This window comes from Lepidochelys kempii, chromosome 1 (assembly GCF_965140265.1).
Source record: "Lepidochelys kempii isolate rLepKem1 chromosome 1, rLepKem1.hap2, whole genome shotgun sequence".
NCBI lineage: Eukaryota > Metazoa > Chordata > Testudines > Cheloniidae > Lepidochelys > Lepidochelys kempii.
In genome coordinates this window covers 284355281-284377060 of record NC_133256.1, presented here as the reverse complement: position 1 = coordinate 284377060, position 21780 = coordinate 284355281, and the positions used below count along the sequence as shown (strand labels likewise).

General features: G+C 37.4%; 1 protein-coding gene across 5 annotated transcripts in view; it reads right to left on the bottom strand.

The window, feature by feature from the left end:
• Positions 1–339: 339 nt before the first annotated feature.
• ZFC3H1 (zinc finger C3H1-type containing) overlaps positions 340–21780 on the bottom strand; it is a 59308-nt gene continuing 37867 nt past the window's right edge. For 4 of the 5 annotated variants that reach the window (XM_073327771.1, XM_073327774.1, XM_073327772.1 and 1 more), the window contains 14 exons: positions 17096–17282; positions 16296–16487; positions 14458–14695; positions 12952–13057; positions 12665–12863; positions 12051–12145; positions 11001–11111; positions 8154–8258; positions 7878–8043; positions 5942–6042; positions 4216–4317; positions 3578–3617; positions 1413–1475; positions 340–1286 (listed from right to left, as the gene is read on the bottom strand). In XM_073327771.1, coding sequence (XP_073183872.1) covers positions 1149–1286; positions 1413–1475; positions 3578–3617; positions 4216–4317; positions 5942–6042; positions 7878–8043; positions 8154–8258; positions 11001–11111; positions 12051–12145; positions 12665–12863; positions 12952–13057; positions 14458–14695; positions 16296–16487; positions 17096–17282 — 1843 coding nt within the window. In that variant the 3' untranslated portion in view covers positions 340–1148. Of the gene's footprint in view, positions 1287–1412; positions 1476–3577; positions 3618–4215; positions 4318–5941; positions 6043–7877; positions 8044–8153; positions 8259–8283; positions 8638–11000; positions 11112–12050; positions 12146–12664; positions 12864–12951; positions 13058–14457; positions 14696–16295; positions 16488–17095; positions 17283–21780 lie in introns of those variants that run through there. The other variant, XM_073327775.1, reaches the window with a different exon arrangement.

Sequence of the window (21780 nt, the reverse complement as noted above, 5' to 3'; positions counted from 1 at the left end):
ACCAGTTCCAGCAAATGCTTGTCAGTTCACTGGAGTGGCAGAAATATCCCATTTTGTAGTGTGTGTCAGGAGGCCCTTTCTCAAAGTCCTATATCATTAAAGGATAGAATTATGGAATTAAAAAATGTCAGTTTCTATGACACAGTATCTTGTATTTTGTAGGGCTGGAATAAGTGCTGTCAGTGGTGACTGTCAAACCATGATAAAGTGTTTGTATCTGTGGCAGAAGGAGGAAAGATCTTTTGTGGATATGAAAAATATTTCCCAGTCACAATAACTGTGACTATCTCAATCCCATTTTCATGTGATTAATAGAGAACAAATAATAAAGACAACAGCTTTCTTAAAAGTTAACTTATATTCAAAATATCTTTGTATAAACAACTAATACTACAGAGTAGTATCTTAATACAAAACAGTTCAATATTAACTGTTCTTTAAACTGTTAAACTTTATTATAAATTAAAATTTCTTTACAAAAAAATTGCACATAATAATTGACCACTCTTTTTTCTGATGCACTGGCATTTGCAATAGTTTCTTTAATCTTCAAGTTTAATAGTCTCTGCCATGAGTCCAGAATGCAGAAAGGGCAGTAAACAACCCTCTTAGAGCCTTCAAGTGCAAGAAGCATACTTGAGGCCCTGGCAGTTACGCTTTCCTTAAGAGCGGCTGCTTTTGTTTTAAATCCTGTAATGAAAAAAATCTCAAAAAGGTTTAAAAAAGGAAAAAACCAAAGTGGACTGCTTGCTTTTTACTGTAAACACAGTCCAGTACTTAACCCCAAACACAGATCTCTCAGGCATCAGCGAGAGTGTCAAGTGAATCAGGAACAGCACAAGATAAAGAAAAAGGAAAATAAAAGGAAAACATTAAAAAAAAGTCTGTCATTTTGATTAACTATACTTACGTACATGATGTTATGAGATTCTGGCAGGGCCCAGAAGCAGGCCAAACAGGGAGTTCAATTATCCAGAGAGAGGAGGGTCATGTTAATTGCTTCCAGGTTCAAGGAAAGCAGATTGGAGACTTGATATGCTCAGCAATGCTCATCTGCCTGACACAGAGCTTAGGCATGGATCAGCCTGAAGATTCATTCAAATGATTTTGGCATTTAATAGGACTTAGGACTGACTGCACGCCAGCATTCAGTGATTCTTGCTTTCTGTTCTGTAAGTGTTTAAATTTAAAAGCTCATCTAGGCTGACTCCAACCTCTTGGCACTTGGAAACTAGTTTTCTCAGGTTATCAGTTTTACCTCCTCCTGATGCTTCAAACAAGAGTTGCTGTAAGAGATGGGGGAAGCAGATATAAGATTTAGCCAGAGCTTGAGCATCACCACATCTATGGATATGGGATATGCAGAAAATTTATATGAAACCTCAAAGTGAAACATAAGGAGAAAACATTACATCTTTCCACAGTGTTGCACATAGAGGTAACTTCTGAAAGGCTCTCTGATATAAATGATGGACCTGTAAAATAAAAACAAATACCAAGATAATGCTGCTCAATGTATTCAGAAAAACAACACAAACATTTAAAGCACATAGAACGGTCTCAATAAGATTTCTGCGTACAAAAAAATAATCTTATAAGAAAATGTAGGTTGCGAACTCAAGCAGTCAGAAGTTAGGAAATGCCAGATTTAAGCCTGCCTGTGCTTTAATTCTGACCCTTGAGTGCACATTAGTATGATTAATTACATGATTACATACTATTTTTTCCACAAAATCCCTGCCTCTGTCATTGCACAGGAGGCATGATGCTCAGGGAATGAAGCAGATGTTCAATATCTTTTTCTCCTCATCATTCAATGTGTGGCCCCATGTCTTGCTTACTACATACCATCCAAATCCAGCACTGCATACAGAATTAACTGCCTCATGGGCTTCTGTGTATGGCATTCATCATTGTATTATCTCGGTCTCACACATTAATGCACTTACTTTCACAACTCCCCTGTGACACAGATTATTATTATTCCCATTTTATAGATAGGAACAGGGAGATTAAGGCAAAGTTTATGAAAGTCCCCACCAATCTGCGGTGTCTGAGTGACCGATCCTCAAATTGAAACACCTAATCCATTTCTTGCACTTTTAGAACAGGCTATGTTCAAATCACTGTACAGACATTAATCCTCAGAACACCTCTGGGAGGCAGATGGATAAGCATTATTCCCATTTCACGGGTAGGGATTCTTTGTCTAAGTGCCATGTCAGAGGAAATCAGTGGCAGAATCAGAATTCAGAACCACTGTAATGAGATGCTGGGGAGGGTGCATAAGAAGTGCTACTGGACTATTAAAAAGTATTTTTGGCCAACCATATAGTGAGCCTACACAAGTTGATGGCATTTCTCAGTATGTTTGGATTTAATGTGATAGCTTTTTGATCAGATGTGGCATTTACTTCCAAATTTCAGGGAACACTGAAAAAATCAAAAAACGGGGAAGTGCGGGGGGACCACAGACCTCCTGGCCTTTGGTCAGCAGACCCAGAAACTTCAGCCAGGTCTACATGGGTATGTCTACACTGCAATTAAATACCTGTAGCTGGCCCATGTCAGCCGACTCTGGCTCGCAGAGCTCAGGCTAAGGGGCTGTTTTATTGCAGTGTTGACATTCAGGCTCACTCTGGAATTCCCCCATTTTCCAGGGTCCTAGAGCCCAGGCTCCATCCCAAACCTGAACGTCTACGTTACAATTAAACAGCCCTTTAGCCCAAGCCCCAGTCAGCTGGCACAGGCCAGCTGTAGGTTTTTAATTATAGTGTAGATATACCTTAACTGTCTATAAACCAAAGAACCAGTTGATGGCATAACAATACACACTCATCTCAGGTCTGGCCATCCTCCCAAGAGTATATGTTGACACTCTGAATGACTCTCCTAGCCAGAAAGAAAAGAAACTGGGGGGCACACACAGAAACCCTGGCAGGAGGATAAGGGCGGGTTGGGGAGGAGCACACAGAGTTTCTGGAATGTCGAGGGGGTAGTCTAGGGAGGATGTTGCAGGGACTCCTTAATGTCTGCATGAGCTTGGCCTACAGAAGCTATGAAGTATGTGACCCTCTAGTTACTGTTCTTCTCAAAACAAAGTGTGCTGTGTGAAATACAGCTAGCCAATGACTAACTTAACCAGCTTCACTGCCTAATCTGAACTGAATTTCAAGAGGCCAGAAACAACACCTCTCTGATACCAGAACCATACCTCTGCCAATTTGAAGTCCTGCTGCAAATGATGGAGATGATAGAGATCTTCAAAAATTTTCATTTTATTTATAATGAAAAAATTTTAAGCAACGTACAAATTGGTGTCACTCCTAATAATACAGTTTTTCTTTCAAACATTGTTAGAAGTATTGTTACTCCCACAATTCAATTCTGCAAAATGAGCTGCCGAAAATATTCCTTGTATTTGAAGTATCTGTTTCTGGTTTATGCCCAGAACATTTCAACTACCCCAAAATAGACTTCATTTTATAAAATGGCCTATGCTGTGTGTGCAGCCAGGTACACTGACAGTTTCACAGAATTTTCTTTGTTAAAATGATCAGTTACAATGTTAACTTACCTCTCTCTGTCCCTTTAGAAAGCACTCGGCAGCAATGGCTCTGAGAAAAAGAAATACACAAAAATAATTTATCCATGCACGGAACTAAATGCCATTATTGGCAGAATATTGATTGTGGGATGGGATTGCAAACGCCCTGAAAGTAACAGACTAACTTCCAATGATGATAATCTATAGTGAAAAGAACGAAGAAGAAAAAAAAAGTAGCCATTTTTTAAAACAACCTTACATGAGCAAGACATTTCAGTGGTTCCCCATTATGAACAAACACTGAAGAAAATGATCAGTTGAGCATCACTGGATAATGGAGATTATTGCTATTGTGATATATAAAAGGGAGGGTAGAGAGGAGGAGGAGACAGAAGTCAATAATTTAATAATTAAAATACATTTTCTATATTTATCCAAACAATAATTGCCTATATATTTTTTCTACATGGAAACTAAATGATTCATTTTACATTAAAAATGTCAGTACCTCTGCCTGTCTGAACCAACTGTTGAAAGTCTAAAAATAATGAAAAAAAGGCCTTCCAGTATAAATCCAATTTGAAGGACATTTCAGATTTACCTTTGTGATGCAAACCTTATAAACAAAAGTAATATCTATGAAAACAGGTTTATGATTGTTGCATTACATTTTCCAGGTGGCCAGGCATGTTGGGATATTATATGTAAACATCTTGGCTTGCAGTTTCAGTATCTGAATATTGTTCTCTTCCCAAAGTTGTTGAAGCAGCCTGTAAAGGACATTCAAGGGAAGTAAGTACAGCTCTTATCATAAGCTTACATTAAAGATACAACCATGTTGATCTAAGGTATGATGCACTTATGTGCATAGTGACACCACCAATTACTAGGTCAGCTGAAAAAAGTTATTGGAGGCAAACGTTTAGGGAATCACAACAAAGTGTGTGGTCAGAGATACATAAAGCATGCTCTTGGTGCACTATGAGGTCAGAGGTCAAAATTCTAGTCTTCAGCATGTGTGAGGTGGGTATACAACTCCAAGAAGAGAGGTATGCTAAAGAGCTTCAAATGGCATCTACAGTTTTATGTGTCTAGGAACTAACAGCATGAAATTAGATCTCTCTATATCCAGTCTGTAAATGTGAACGCATCCGATGAAGTGAGCTGTAGCTCACGAAAGCTTATGCTCAATTTATTTGGTTAGTCTCTAAGGTCCCACTAGTACGCCTTTTCTTTTTGTGAATACAGACTAACACGGCTGCTACTCTGAAATATGTAAATACAGACACTCCTAGCAAAGGATACAAGTTCTACTTAGGTAGCAAACATTTCTAGTAAGTGCATCCCAGCAGTACCATTATAAACAGGTTTTGGTGAGGAATTTATTTCTTGGCTGCAAAAAAAAAAAATCCAGCCATTTAATCTTGTGTGTCATTTAAAAAATATTAAAAGATTTCCGGCCATTGATCCATAACAAGGAAAAGGGAGAGCTCTGGGATTTCTCAGCCTATAAAATAAGAAGCTGACCATTTAAGCTATAGATGTACACGACAAATAACAATGCCTTTTTTAGAGCTATGCCCAGTCTGAGTAAATATGCATTTTGAAACATTTCATAAATACGAATCATTCCCATCTGTTGCATCAACTGAAAATTCTTATAAACAGGAAAGAAGAAATTAAAGACAAATTATAATTTTTTTATAAAAAAAATCTGAACAAATGTTAAGGTAGGGTTCAAACCAGCCCTATCACACTCCAACGTATCTACATATTCTTTGTCCTCTGTTGAAGCAACATTTTGAATAGACAGTGGTTGTATGTCTTAAAAAACATTTAACTTTTCCCTAGTGTTTCTCTACTCACTCCAAAAAGAGAGTCTGGAGCGTCTAGCCTTCTGACCACACACCCCAGATAGCACGATGAAAGTTACCAATACTTTTAAGTCACTTTTTAGCCCTTCTGTAGATGGAACAGAATTCTGTCAGGCACTGGGATACGACTGGTAAGATGCCAAAATGCCAGGGTGTTCTTCGGCAGGATGCAGAAAAGGAGTAATTGCAGTTTATTAACTTGTCCTCTTTTCAAACACCTACATTTTACTGGTCACCACAACACTTGTCTTTATTCTCTCTCTCTCTCCTATTATATTAAAAGATGTTCATACCAAGCATTTATTTTAAAAGGAATTTTACTTGTATTCTGGCCGATACATGGATATACTGAACCTGAACCTCTCCTTTGCTAGACTCTTATACAAAGAACTTTGTTCAAGTTTTGGAGTGTTTTTTGTTTTTTTTTTAATACATTGAATTCCCAACTGCAACAGCGCGAACTAGTCTTAAGAGACATAGAACTGGTTAGCAATATACACCCTTAAGTTTATTTTCCTACCTCAGTGCAAGTCCAGGATTGGTAGGCATAGAAGAGCAAAACCGTTCCAAGGTTTTGGAATGTTGAGACTTTGGAACACAGCTCAAATAAAAGAAAATTACCTGTAAAATTCAAAGATAAAAGTGAATCCAATTTAAAAGGGTATGAATTCTAGTTGCTGGTAATTTTGATGAGAAATACAATTATTGGAACATGAATCTTAAGCATGAACCTTAACAATAACTGTTTATTTGGCAGAAACAATTACTATATTTTACCTAGAAGTTTAATTTTTAAACTGAATAAAATCTCAAGTCCATTACAGTGAAACTTCCCCCCCAGCCTCCAGAAAGAAATGTGGTCTTCAGATTAGCAAAGTCACAATTATTATTGTAAAAAATTAATAAAACTCAAAATAGATGATGCTCAAGATGAGGATTTTTTCAGCTTAAACTTCATGAGTAAAATTTTCAAAAGCAGCTACGTTATTCCGGCACTTTTGAAAATGTTACCATGTGTGTATAACACTATATTCTTTCCCAATTAAAAAGACACTCACACACCCATCCAGCAGGATTTCCATTCAAATTTAGCAACTTCTGTCGTAACTGTATAAACACAAGTTTTGAACAATTTGCTCAATGTCCTTCACAGCAGCAGCACAGGGTGCCCTACAACTAAACAATAAGGCCATATACTTAGCTTACGGAATTTGTCATAGTTCCGTTGAAGTCAGTGAACTATACCAATTTACACTAGCCAAGTAAACATATGAAATCTCTTACGGAACAGGGAAGGAGATGGCATGGAATTGTTTAATTACTAGATAGTAAGTAATACATTAGTATGTAGTGTTATTCAGACAAAAAATCCTTATACTTTACTGCATTAGGGCACGCGTGCCCATACAGTGACACTATCAAATCACTTGTTCTGTCCTGAAACAGTTCTGAAGGAAGCGTTTCAGATAGTTATTTAGGTAGAATTGCCCTCTGAGTGCTCCAGGTTCTTCTATCTTGCTGATCATTCCTTAAGCATATTTCAGGGACTTACTCTCTCCTTTCTTGTTGCTATCCCTTGAGATTTTGTGCTAGCTCCTCTTTTACACTTGGACCTTATCCATTCCCATAAATTTTAACTACCACCTCTATCTAGATAATTCCCAACACTACCTCTTCCCACTCTTCCCTCTTCACATTCATTTATCTCCAACCATCTCTCAGACATCCCATCTTGGATGCCTTGTTGCCACTCCACACACCCTCCAAAATGGTCTTACCTCCTAATTTTGCTGAACTACCCCCTTAAAAAAAAAATGAAGTCACAACTCCAGTACCCTTCCAGTCTCCCACTATTATAGCCACCCTCTTTGTAGACTTTTTCCACTGCACACCATGAAGTCTCTTCCTCTCATGACCAAAACAGAAACAAAAAACACCCTATCTTTTCCTCTCTGCAAACACACACATCCACTCCGATCAAATTTTGCCTTAACTACTATAACTTTCTCTTTAGTCTTATCCTCTTCTCATCGCCCCAATTTATTTAAAAATTTCATTGCTGATGTGATATTGCTGTCTTGCTGGTGTAGAGCAACTTCCTCCTTAAATTTCTTCACTTTTTGTCTCACTGGATTTAATTCCAGCTCAACCTCACCTTTAAGAACGCATATAATCTTGTTACCAACAATATTTCTGTTCTAATTTCTTCCTTCTCCTACCACTCTTCCAAACAATTTTTTCCATTTATCTTTATGCCCTCCATGCTCAGAAAAGTCTCCCTTGTTCACTGCTTATTCACTCTCTTCCCTAAATTCACATTTTTTAAGAAACTGGGAAATGCTAAGAGAAAATATAAGCTTGGAGTGCTCTAACTCAATAAGTTAGTTAAGAACATTTGCTAAAAGGTCATTAGCAACACACATTTTTACATACAATTGGTTACTGAAAATTCTTACCCTATTATGAAACTCATAATTGGTCCAGTAATCAGCAGTGCTAAAAGGAATAGGGTATCGGGTGGGAACTGTAACTAGACATCTGTTCACTAGATCAGTAAAAAGCTTGAATTCTTGAACTTTATTGTTGGATCCAACAACTTTGCTATTGAGAAAAACAAGGTAACTGCAAAAAAAAAACACAAAAAAACAAAAGAAAACCACATTGACACTTCCAAAGGCCTTAGTTTTACAACTGTGAAATTAGGTAGCTTTCCCCCCTTCATTTAAACTTACTCCATCCAAATGTTCTGCACCGTTTCCTGCTGCATCACTGCTCCTAGAGCTGCTTCATAAGCATCCAATGCTTCACCAACACTTGCATGAAGAGACTGGCATAAACTGTTTGTTTTAAAAGTTAAAAAGCATTATGCCTTAGTGGGTTTGCTCTTATTTTGTATATTAAATAAAAGAGAGAAGGACAATGCAGAGTTTAACATTTCACAAAGGCAGAAGTGAAATCATTAATATTGCTAAAATAAGCCCAATTTCAATTTTATCAGTTATAATTTATAAAAATGACTAATCTTTCAGCAGTTAACGACTAATAGTTTGTAAACTAAATAGGTATTTATAATGCATTTAAATAAAGATTAAAAGTTTCTCTTACCTGTACATTTCTACTCTTGAAAAGTACCTTTCTTTCTGCCAATCCTTACCTAAGAGTGTTCTCTGACTGCTGCAGACTGGAGACAGGTAACCAGAGTTTCCCTCTGGAAAGCTCCACAACAACAAAATTCCAAAATGTATAATTAAATGTACATAGCAATTTAACTATGATTGCTAGTTAAACACTAAGGGTTCAGAAACAACACTGGAGGGGAAACAGTAAACAGCAAATATATGGACACCCTCCCCTAAGAAGAGCAAGAAAAAAAAAAGTCAAACAATGGTCAATAAACATTTAATATTGTTTTTCTGCTCCCAGAAGAAGGGGAGGATTAGACTGATGGACATAACTTTTCCAAGATGAGAGATTAACAGAGGAGAAATTTCTGACAGACACTCATCCACCAATCTATGCTTAGGGGTTTAGCTAGGAGTTTGCTAAGAAGTCTTTGGCTAAGTAGGTTATAAGAAAAAAATGCATTCACAAACTGGAGGGGGGAGCGGGAGAGTATAGCAATGAAATATAACTAGATAGCTAAATGAGCCCTCTGGCACAGCATGAAGAACGATGTCAAAGGCAGCACAGTGGATAACCAAAGGCCCTGTGTATAGTACTTGGAGAAGGTGTGAACAAAGGACCAAGTCACTAGTCACAAAAGTCACATGCTCTTTCCAAGTGAATGTTGTTGCTCCTTGATCCTTTCAGGTTTTGGTATTTCCACTTTGTGTGATTGTATAATACAGCAATGCACCTGACAAGATGAACTTTGAAATCATTTGTCCTTTGCATCTGAAAAGGAAAGAGAGGCACCTGCTGACTTCCTGAGTCCTTCCATCGTTTAAGATTTGTCTTCACAGCTCAGCAGGGCATAGCTAAAGATGCTGTACAGCTCAACTTTATCAAGAAGGCTGATAAAGCTCAATGATTCTCCTTGATGAAATTTATTATTCTTAGAAACATCAATCATGGATAGGAAATAAGATACAGACTCATATGAGGGGATGGTCTGTGCCTACATGATGTACAAGGCTTCTAAAATGGGTGTTTCCTAATCATGGCAGGCATAGATTGTTTTTATGATTCAAGAAGCTAAAAACGTGTATGTGGAATGCAAGACTGAGCTCACTGTCCAGACAGCAAGTTGTCCATAGGTGCTTGATGAATCTTCAGTATACTTATTCCCAGTGCTAAAGGGGATGTGTTGTCCTGAATAAAATTCAGGATATACTGAATCCTGGTGCATATTAGTTGTAGCACAGAATCATAGAATATCAGAGTTGGAAGGGACCTCAGGAGATCATCTAGTCCAACCCGCAGCTCAAAACAGGACCAATCCCCAATTTTTTTTGCCCCAGATCCCTAAATGGCCCCTTCAAGGATTGAACTCACAACCCTGGGTTTAGCAGGCCAGTGCTAAAACCACTGAGCTATCCCTCCCTTCTGATACAAATAATAAATAACATGCAAAAAAGAACAGTGTATCATGGAGGCCTCATTGTACTAGGTACTGAGAGATGCACAATTCCTTCTCCAAACAGCTTACCATCTAATCTGAAACAATGCAACAAATGCAGCTAGGTAAAACAGCAGATGTACGCTTCGAGGGGAGGGTTTTAATCTTTGCTAGCTTCAAAGAAACCTTCCACCAGTAAGTAAGCATTCATTTGGAGAGTTATCCTAGCTCAGCCTCTCTATTCAAAAAGCCATGCAGTCAATCATGGAGATGGCATAAAGCCAGACCATGAAGTAGGCTTCTTCCATGACAGCACAAGAGAGTATCCCAATGACATTGCCTATACTAAAAGAAGGGTCCTCTTTGGCTGCCTGGGTGTTACCATGACAGCTAGTATCTTCTCCTGGCAAATCTTGAATATCCTTGCTTTCAGACGCAACAATAGGAAAAACAAAGTAGATCATAAGTGCATGACTGGGATCTGTCACCTTTACACATCGCTTTCTTCTTGAGGAAAACCATGTCCGTGGCATTTTCTTTTGTTGAGAAGAGATCTGTCTCTGGAAAGTCCCAACTTTTAGAACATGCATGTCCTTACTATAGGAAGACTGGGCCAACGAGGCTGGGGAAGAAGAATGCTGAAGAACCAAGCAAAGGCAAAATAGGGAAATGGGAAAAACCTAGAACGAGAAGTGGAGATAGCTGAAACAGAGAAAGGAAGAAAAGTTTAAAAAAAAGTCACTGGCACTTTTGGTAGAGATAAGCCACAGCCATGTTCTGGCACAGCAAGGACAGAACCTCTGGAACTTTTCCCAAGTGTGAGCCTTTGATGACATCCTCATTTACAGCTCCATAAATCTATCCCGGTTCTGCAGCAGCCAGGGAAGCTTCTAGAAGGACTGGTGGATTAGTCATTCAGAAAGAACCCAATATAATACACACTTAAGTATGTACAATGCACTCTTAAATTATAAAATCCACTGTTTACTGTTCATTTTTCAGAGGCTATAAAAATTCTCACCAGTAGATCTGCCACAAAAATGGTACTTGCTGGTTTAAAATATCATCTGTAAGATGTCCTTTATACAGAGGTGATGTAAATTCAATTGGCATTGGAAAATTCAAGAGATACCTAAAACAAAAATATGCACATACTTGAACATGAACTGCTTCTCATATATAGAAATAATCCTGACCAGACAAATATTTACTGGTATACTTTAGAAATACACTTCACACCTCACATTCAAAATAGATAATGTGTACCTAGCATCAGCTTTCTAAAAATATTACTTAGGCTTATAAAATCTAAACAGCAATTTTAAAAAACATCCTCCTTTTTTCTTTTTATTCTGCATCAAGAAAGATACTAGACTATATAAAAACTGCGAACACTGAGCTTCTTTACATCTGTTCTTGATGCAGACATATGTTTCCTTTTTCATATTATATGTATGTCAACCCTTTATAACTGAAAATTATCTACGTTTGATCAGCTTGTGGAAAAAATAAAAATTCCATTACCACCATTAAGCTGACAGTATATAAAAACTGAAGGTGAAATTCAGGTTTATTTGATTTGAATGGAGCTACTCTTGTGCTTAAAGTTACGCGCATAACTGGATTGGGGCTTTATGCAGGTACCTAAACAGATTTAGGAGTGTAATTTTAGGCACACCACTTTAATATTTTTGGCCTAAATATTCAGCATATTTCTATTCCTCATCCCAAAAATCAAGGAAATGAAACCACCAGTAGATGTTAAAATAAACAAAGACCAACTTAACTGTAAACTACCTTGCACTGCTCAGATTAAATGATCAGAAATGACATGGTTAAATAAGGAAAGTGCAAACCTTAGAACAGTGCAATATCTAATGGATTGTAAAACGTAGACACAATGTAAATTAAAAATGGAGTTTTAACAACTCTAGATTGCCTTGCTTTTGTGGGAACGAGTCCGTTGATAGTTTTGCAATTTTAATAAAAATCAGATACTTTACAATTTATTGTATTATATGACACCATAATTATATCAGTATGAATTAAATAATGCCTTCTCCAATCCTACCGTAATAGATCCATGGGACTGTGTTCCTGACATACATTCTCAAAGAAGGCTGCGACAAATTCTTGAAACAATGGAGGAATACTGTCTGCCCTTTTCTGTTTTAAAAGTAAATTAGACATTACGTAAGACTTCTGTCAGCCTACAGCACATAAGTTAAAAAAATTCATTAAACTATTTCTTAAAGGAGTACTTTCCCTTGAATCTTTCAAGGAGCAATATAATTAAATTATATCAAAGGGCAGGTAACAGGAAGAGACGAGATAATGCACTAATGCGTTTACATTGTGACATCTTCTACTTTTCTTGCACAAGGATGCGGTCTGGACACAGGACTGGGAGTCAGTTACTCAAGTTCTGAACCCAATTCTCACATCAATTCTTCCTATTTGCTTGCGCAAGTTACTCAATTTCCCTGCTCCTATTTCCCCAACTATAAAATGAGGATGACACATCACAGGTATTTTGCAAGTGTTAGTTACATTTTGTTAAGTGCTTTCAAGATTGAAAATACTACAAGAGTGCTAAGTATTAGTATTAACTACATATTGCAAGGTACAAATATACTCATTTTACAGAATACATAAGCCGCAAAACCAATGAGGGTGTTTTTTTACCTGGGAGATGAGAAATTTGCACATATGATAAAAAACTTGGGCATTTTGAGGATTTTTCTCAAATGCTGTAAGCCACACAGCATAGGCTTTGTCATGCTGTTCCATCCGCAAGTATAAAGTAACCAGCGCTTCCAGCAACTGACAGTTGACAGGGCATAACTCCAGCAATGAGATGCACAGTTCTATAGCAGCCTCCCACCTTAAATAAAACAGTTAAAAGTTTAAAAAAAGAAAGTGCTGAACTAAATATCCTTATACAAGTGTTCTGTCTGGTAACCTGTTCTTACCTTTCCAGTAACTGCTGCAGAGCAATCATGTTTCTGTAAAGTGGAAGGCAGATAGCTATTCTTTCATCAGCTCCAAGATTTTCATCAGTACATGTTTGTACTGCATCTAAAAAGAGACAAAAAAAGTTTAAAATCAAGCCTGTAAATATAAGCTTAAATACAGATTTAAATAAGTTAAGTTTTACACAAATCTATACAACACGTTTAAGTTGATTTTTACCTATGAATTAGGGAAAGGAAACGTGACCTTCGGAAAAGTTGTTTTCAGATAGTTAACGTGTAATTCGAGAATGAAGACTTTCTTACCTAATAATTTTCTGGTAATGCCTCTCACCTGTGGAATTCAGACGGGCTGCCATGTTCTTAGCGGAGGCTCCAGGATTAAGTCCCTCCCTTCATTTCAGGATACCAGAAATTCAGCAGCAGCACAAGCAAGTGGTTCAATTTCTCCCAACCACTTTGTTTTATAAAAGTTTTTCTTTAGTTTTTGTGCAACAAGGACTTCATTTCAACTTTCAGCTTTCCTCCCCACTCTCCTGAGCTGAGGAATCACTAGAGCATAGAGGCTCGAATCCCTTGGTGCAGCACCTTTCTAGTGGACTCCCTCTACCCCCACCACAACTGCCGAGACCACCTTCAAGCACCAAGTCAAGTCCAAGACATGGTACAGGTAGCCTGGGTAGAATTTGACTTTTATTAAAAAAAGTAATTCTGACTGAAAAAAAATCAATGTTAATTTAAATAAAAAATCCTTAAAAATATTCACAGTTGTGGGAAGGTATGTGGGGGAGATCAGAATTATTTAATGACCGTAGATGTTGAGGTTCAGAAAGTTAAAGCTTTATAACCGTTAAACACAACTTGTCATCATGTCATCAAAATATTTAAAAAAGAATTTTAAAAAAGTCCTTAAATCCAACTCCAATAAGTTCTCTAGTGGCATTTTCTTACTTTGCCTATCTGTAAATTTTGTTCTTCATCAATAGAAATTTTTGTGGATCTGTGTGTTCCGTGAAATGAAGTTTTCAGATAATTTACCAATAAAAACTAATCCTTCCAAACCTAGCTATCAGCAGCTTTTCAGGAACCTCGAAGGGTGACCTATGCACACTGTTGCAAGCCACAAACACTGGATCTATTAGTCCATGGGGCTTTTGAGTTGGACTCAAGCTGGGGCTTCACTTCCCACTGCCCTGCCTGAAGCCATGACTTCACCACAGAAGGCTTAACTGGGAGCATGAGGACATGAGGATTCCCAGAGAGAGGAGAATTTCTTACAGGATGCTAGGAGTAAGTCTTGCCAACTCCAGAGGATGTGTCCCCGAAAAAGATAAAAGCTAGTGTGTCTCCTTCATACATCAATAATTTGTACCACCAACAAGCAAGCGGTTTAATCAGAGTCTAAACCTTTTCCTTCCCATCCTGAGTTCCACAGGTGAGAGGCACTGCCCATTTGAATGAGGAGAGCAGCAGTGCAGCAGCAAAGTTATGTAGTAAATAACTTACCTTCAAACACAGCTAACAACATATCAGGATTGGTCTTCACATCTTGAACTGTTTGCCATGGTATTAAAAACGGCTCTTTGTTCATTATCCTTGAAGGGTTGGCATTAGCAGGATCATAAAACTTAACAGGGAGAACACTGAATTCAATTAGATGTATATAAGCTAGCCAAGCCAAGCAGCGGTCACTTATGGTGAGGCGTTCTGCTATTATCTTTTCATTAGCTGATTTTAAAGCATTCTGTAAAGGTAAAAGACAAACGGGATTATATTTTTGACTGATATGCTCTACATAGGAGATCAGTATATTTTGAGATCTGAAAATGAGAGAAACAATGAGGAAACGTGAAGTTTCCATGTTCTCAAAAGCTCTCATGATGACAGAAAGGTAACCCAAAGACAGACCTGGAGCCAATATCTAGTCTCCTTACTCATGGAAGCAGCTCAAGTACACATAAGGCAAACATGTAATATGGCCCTTGAACAGCATAATACTACGGGCTTAGACGATGACAATGACAAGGACCTGTCTTACTCAGAGAAGTGAAGTGACCATACAAAAATGGACTTTGTACTCAGCATCTCTTCTCCCTGCACGTATTCTATCCTATCTATTTACCTGAAGACAGATTTGCACAGATGTCACTGAGGGCAGTAGTACGCCTTCAGACTCTGCTACTAGTGCTATATGCAAGTCTGAAAATAGTCTAATATGACTGGCACATCAGAAATAAAGTATGTGATGACTGGCAGACAAAAATCTTTTTGTTTGAACGAAGTACACATGCTCCGGAATAAATGACGCACAAAAAATAGAGATGTACAATATCACGTTTAGAATAATTTTTAGGGCAGACTAGCCCCAAGACATAAAAGACTTACCTAAACTGGTAGGGTTAGAAAAAAGCATTACAAAACAAATTTTAAAAACCCATGTGACTAAGAAAATCCCCTTGCTGGTAGGCATGAACCACTGAAGTATGCAGCTATTATATCTCCCTTTTGCTAGGAGCAGACATCAAAGTTTTGTTTCCCATTTCCAACTGCTAGCAGGTCATACCTAGTAATGATCAGAACTAGTCTTTCAGGACATCTTTCTACATTTCACATATAAGTAGCAAAGCCCTGTCATTGCTGTGTTTTTTGCAGCCATGGAAAAGGACCACTAACTCCTCTATTGATTGTGGAAAGTGAAAAGAAAACAAAATCACACACATGCATAATGTTTTCAAAGGATGATGTAAAGGACAAGGAACGAAGGACAAATAAATAATTCCGCCACCCAAAGAAGTTAAAATATCACCCAAAATTTTACAATGGTTCAAATATTAAACACAGTATTTAAAATAATTTTTGTAAAAATTGTTAAGAAATCACCAACACTAGATTGGCTTGAAAGGGCCTTGGACTATTAAATTAGGATAATGAATAAAGATACCTCACAAACTGTAACAATCAATGTTGCTACTTTGCAATACATGTTCCAAGTTGTAAGATAAAAATTCAATAAACTTTTTTTTAAAGACAGTCTTTTAGCAACAATTCATGCAATCAAGAGGGAATTCTCCTCGTTTTAAAAAAGTTTTAAAAATTTAATCAAAATCTGCCTTATTAACACATGCACAAAAGCATCCCTCCAATTGTATCAACTTTCTACCAATAAATGGGATAACTTGTCTGGTACTGGAACTACCAGAATTCTAGGCACCACAAAGAAGTAAAGGAAAAAGGCAATTCTTTGGACACTTAAATGAAAAAACAAAACAAAAAAAACCAACACATAATTAGTATTTAAGCATCCAGTATAATAGGGGTTAAAATGTGTGTAACTTGATAGCCACCTGAAGTAGAGCAAGAGCATTTTGATGTCTTCCTGTAAACATGCTTAAGTGAACTCTGTACAGCAGGGTCTCCAGCAGCTGAAAGGACAGGAGATCAGAGTTTTCTTCACCCTCTGTACTTTCCATTAGGAACTGCAGCATTCTCCCACATACATAGTCCTTTCCATCAAAAGAGTTTTCCAGGTTCAAAAACTAGATAGAAATATTTCACACAAGTAATTATTAGGGGGAAAACTTCAGTACAGTTACTAAGGCTAAAAGCTATATAAATCACTATATTTTATTCACATGAACAACTACTAGCAAACTGTTAGGGTTCAAATACGATGCTCTTTTTTATTTACTGTGTTTTTAGATATTACCTCAATGAAACACCACTCCATTCAAATGTTATTGAAAATCAATATTCACAAAAGGCAAAGAAATTTCAAGTTAAATTGAGGTTTAACTTAAAAAACCAAACACACACACACATACACCTTTGTATCTAGGAAACGCAACACCTTGCTTTAGATAAATTTGATCATCAAATCAAATGCAATAGGAACTGGACCCTGCTAAGGACAGCACTGTAAACTTAACTGTGAATTTCCTTGCTTTTTATCATTATATTAGATCTTTTTAAAAGCTAAGGTATTAGGCACAGGGGAAAAAGAGAAGAAAAAAAGGAAAAAAAAAAAAAAAAAGATACCCTCTCCCTGTTACACACTAAAATTCACTGCTTACCTATAGTATTGGTATATTTTTGCACTATATTATATATAGGTGCTTGAAGTACATAGTGTTATTTTGTTTCTTACCGTCCACCAGATTTGGTAAGTAGGCGCATACTCTACTGCTGTCTCGCACATCTCCTGCACTTCCTCCTTGGTTCCTCTTTTTGAGAACAGCTTGAGGTAATGACACCAGATTTCAGGGTTCTCTTTGTTGTTTTCTAGTGCTCGAGCCAGAACATTTAAAGCAGAATCCAAGCACTCAGAAGATGAACTGTGAAGAAAAAAATTGGGCCAATATATTACATCTCAATGTTTTCTTAAAGTGAAGAGTGGACTTAGTAACTTTTAGAGCTCATTCGAGATAGAACGTTTCAGAGGGAGGCATATCAAATGAACAGAAATTAGAATTTTTTTAAAGAAGTGTTTTAAATGCTTCTTGCCATTATAAAATGGAGGACTGCAAAAAGACCACACTTTTTTCATATTTATATGAACTGCATACTATTATCACATACTCTACAAAAGGACAGGAGTATCAGCTCCTTGGAAGAAGATGCCAGTTAACAGGATGTGGTTAACTTGAACAGGGGTTATCCATGGCCTGAGGTCTCCCACTTTCTGACCCAGAAAGAAGCTAAAAAACATTCTAGCTTAGTAGAAACATTTCAAAAGTTAAATGAAGCAAGAAGTTGGATTTCACTCTTTGGCAAGATTTTATCTGTTATATACAGCACATGTGGGATATTACTCTTTACTGCAGACTAGAATGCACGTCACGTTATTTCGCTCTTTTACTCTTGCCCAGTTTTAAGCCACAACTTTTCCCCCCTTTTGGGGGTAATTAACTACTCACCACATTTAAGTAACACAAGTATAGTTCTTGGAAGAACTGCCAATCAAGTGATGGACTGCATATGTGGTTTGCAGTTTATAAACATCAAGTAACTTCCATAAAACTATAGAGAGCTTCTCAGGCTAGTCTTATTTATTCTATTTGAGGGATGGATATTTATTTATTTAGGAATTATTTTACACAGACCTAAATGATTGTGTTTATGCAAGAAGATTCAAAAGAAGATTAAAACACCTCATCTGTGCTTTTGGTCATGTATACAAACCTCTGAAATTACTTATATGCAAAACAGACTTTCCACTGTGTATCTCAACAAATCAAAAGCATTGCAAATCAGCTAATGGACTTATATTCACAAGTCATAATGGGCCTGTTCATCTCTTAACAGCCAGATCATCAGGAGAGTTGTTTCAGAGAAGGAAGTTCTATCCTGCCCACTGGTACTCCTTCCCCTGCAGCCCTCAGAACAACTTGTGTCCATGTTTTTAAGGAATGCAGCGTACATTTAGAGAGCTCTACAATGTAACTAAACAATTTCTGATTAAGAGTCCATGTATATGATAGTTTGGTACAGCCTTCTAGCAAGTTATCAATGCATCCTTGGTAGTATAGAGCTGTGGTCCCCAAACTTATTACTGCAGTTCCCTTACAGATATTTAAGAACTTGGGCGGGGGGTCCCCACAACCAGATACCCTCCTTTAAAAAAACAAAAAAACCCACACACATCAACTCAGGACACCAGATTCAAGAGGGACACTAGAATTTGGACAGTTGTGCAACTTTACTCAATTTCATAAAGTTTAATTATCTAATCCAATCTGGGTTTTTAGAACTATAATTTGAACATATGGATTTTTTGCATGTTAGGACACAGCCTAAGATTTTAGTGAGAAGAATGGGCCTGTTTCAAACTGCATAGGGGCTGTACAATGTTTGCTGTCAGACATAGTTTTCCAAATTTAAATGATTTCTATGTTAGTTTTCACAGAAATCATTCCTGAAAACCCAGAATCACAGAAATAACTGGAAGCGAAGGGAAGCAGCACTGCCAGGAATTTTATTAAAAAAGCTTGACTATAAACCTTGCAATGTCCTAATTGCTATTTCTGCCACTTCCTTTATTCATGCTGAAACCCCACTGTTCCTTCTAGTCATAGCTGCAGTCCTGTCAATACACAGCCCCCTCCCAACCCAAGTTAAGTCCTTCATCTGCTATGAAGGTATCCAAAACTTTAGTATTTCCTCACTGGTTGTTCAGACTGGGATTTCTTTGCAAAATAAAAGTTCTTCAACCTATTGTACCTATTTTGGCAAATCTCACATAACACAGAAGATGAGACAAATTGGCTCTGTCTGGATTCTTCAAGCTGCAGTGCAAAATACTGCCTCTTCCTAATTGTTCTATCAAGTGGTCATAGGCATTTTCACATGGTCATCAGTGTGTCAACAGATGGCATCGTTTGACACAGGAATGGTTTTTAGTGCTATTGCTGCTTGTTCCCTAATCATAATTTTATACACATCTGTTTCTTTTGGAAATATAAGGGTCTTGCTAAGGGTGTGTGCTTGTTTGCATTTTGGAATTCACATGGTCACAACAGGAGTTTCTTCAAAGGCTTTCTGAGGAACTGCTTCTTTAGCAGCAACTATTTTTGCCACTTAAATTCTTCCTCTTTCTTAAGGGGAAAAAAAAATTGCTACTCGTGTTTGGTTTCCCTGGCCTCATACTTTCATTTACTAACACTTAAGCAAATGACACCTATTGTTGTCGTGCACTTTCCACAGTCACATCAAAACATGAACATCCAAACAACGTAACTATCACAACATCTACTTTTCTTCCTTTTCCGTTTAACTTGATTTAAATCATCACCTTCTTCAGCTGAATGTTTGCTACATGTAGGCTTAGCCCTTGGTAAAAGTCACTCCATTATAAAAAGATGCACCTATCTCTCCTTCATTTCCCTTCCCTTATCTGTGAATGCTATTGCTTTTAGCACTGGAAGTCTCTTTGCCCTCCACGCCAGCAGGACTTCCAGTTGAGAGTCTTCCTGCTCAGTGCTTCCCCACAGCAGAGTCTCTGTGCTAAAGGCCCCCTGCAGGACCAGAGGGCACAGAGAAGCTCCCAGTTCCGGAAACAGGAGTAACTTTAGGAGCAGACCAGTGGTTTTCAAACCTTTTTCGTTTGAAGACCCCTAAAAATTTTCAGATGGAGGTGCAGACCTCTTTGGAAATCTTAGACATAATCTGTGGACCCCTAGTGGGTTGAAAACCATTAGTGCACACCAATAGATAAGATGAAGGTGATTTTTTAAGCCTCATCTAATAGTCAGTTAATTGGGCAGGGGGAGGAGGGGGGGGGGGAACACTGATTAAAAAATTTTCCCCAAATGCTCATGGCTCCCCCATGAATCTCTCAGTTTGGCAAGCACTGATACAGAGGTTGTGAATCACTGTACTTCCTCACGTAAACCAGCTTTGTACCCACTGTTCACATTGCAATTACAGTCAATACAGAAGCTTGTTAAAATACTCCATCCTAGCATTAACAAGTTAACGAAACTCAGTTTTGATTCCAACAGTAGTAACTCCTCTGCTGGGATGTGCCTGGTGAGTTTTTATTGAACTCAGTAAGTGGTTAGGTTAGGCCAAAGTATACATAACACAAACCCACACAATGCGGTAGGTGGGGCTCAACTGCAGTTGTTGTGGTTATCTAAATGTTAAATTTTGAAGACTAAATTTCTTGATTTGTTTAAATTAACTTTTTTTGCACTGAATTTTAAGTTTATTTTTCAAGGAAATTTGCAAAAACCCAAATGTTCATACACCAGAACATGCATGCTATTTGAAATATACATCCATACATGTGCAGGCTTGCACATATCTGGATAATTAAAACTACATACTTAATTTGGTAAGTTACATATTTCACATGATGCTATTTTCACTTCATTATAAGCAAGTACTGCCTCCCAAACTGATAAGGCATAAATTCCTCATTGAAGATTACACACACACCAAATTTGAAATTGTAGAGCTCAAAAATCAAGATTTTTCTTTAAGCGTGGAGGAAGAGGTATATTCATGTGCTGATACTAAGGAATGAAGTGCTAAATTTTGTCCATGATTTCCAAATAATTCACATTTAGACAGAAAATTTAATCCTGAAGAATGTATGTCTGAAAAAACTTCTGAAAAGGGAAGCTTATTAAATATTTATAGTACAGTAGTATCCAGAGGCCTGAGTCAGGATGAGGGTCTCTTTTGCTATGGCTTACACAAACACACATGAAGAGACAATCTCATTCCAGAACAGTTTATGATTTAAGAAACTTAGAATGAAACAGCCTACTCAACCTAAGTGACCAAGTTGCTACTGGGATGCTTTTACCATAAAATAAAAAAACATATTGATTCTCTAATTCCTATCAGTTAAGGAAAATGAAAAAAACTTAGTTACTAAGAATTCCAAAGGCAAGAAAATTACAACATGAAAAACACACTGGAGTTAGGTTACCATTTTCCCCACGTACTCCACATGGATTAAAAACTGCAAAACACCTGGCAGTTCTTACTCTAGTGGGTCATCTTAAAGCACCTTGACTACATGTTGTCTTAGAATGCCATCCCAAACATTCCAAAGGCAGATTTAAAATCAGTGTTTCCCTCTATCCTACTTACCTTGATGTAAAAATTCGTAGAACTGGACACATTTATTCCACTGTAATCTTATAAACTGTGTATTTTTTAAAGTGATTACTCCTTTACTAATTCCCATTTCAACTACTTCCACTCTGAAATAAAACCTGTCTGGAGTTAAATATATAATTTATTACTCATGCACTGGACTGTGTACAGCAAGAGATCTAATCTGAAGTTTTTTCTAACTGCTTTTAAGCAATAAAGGTATTT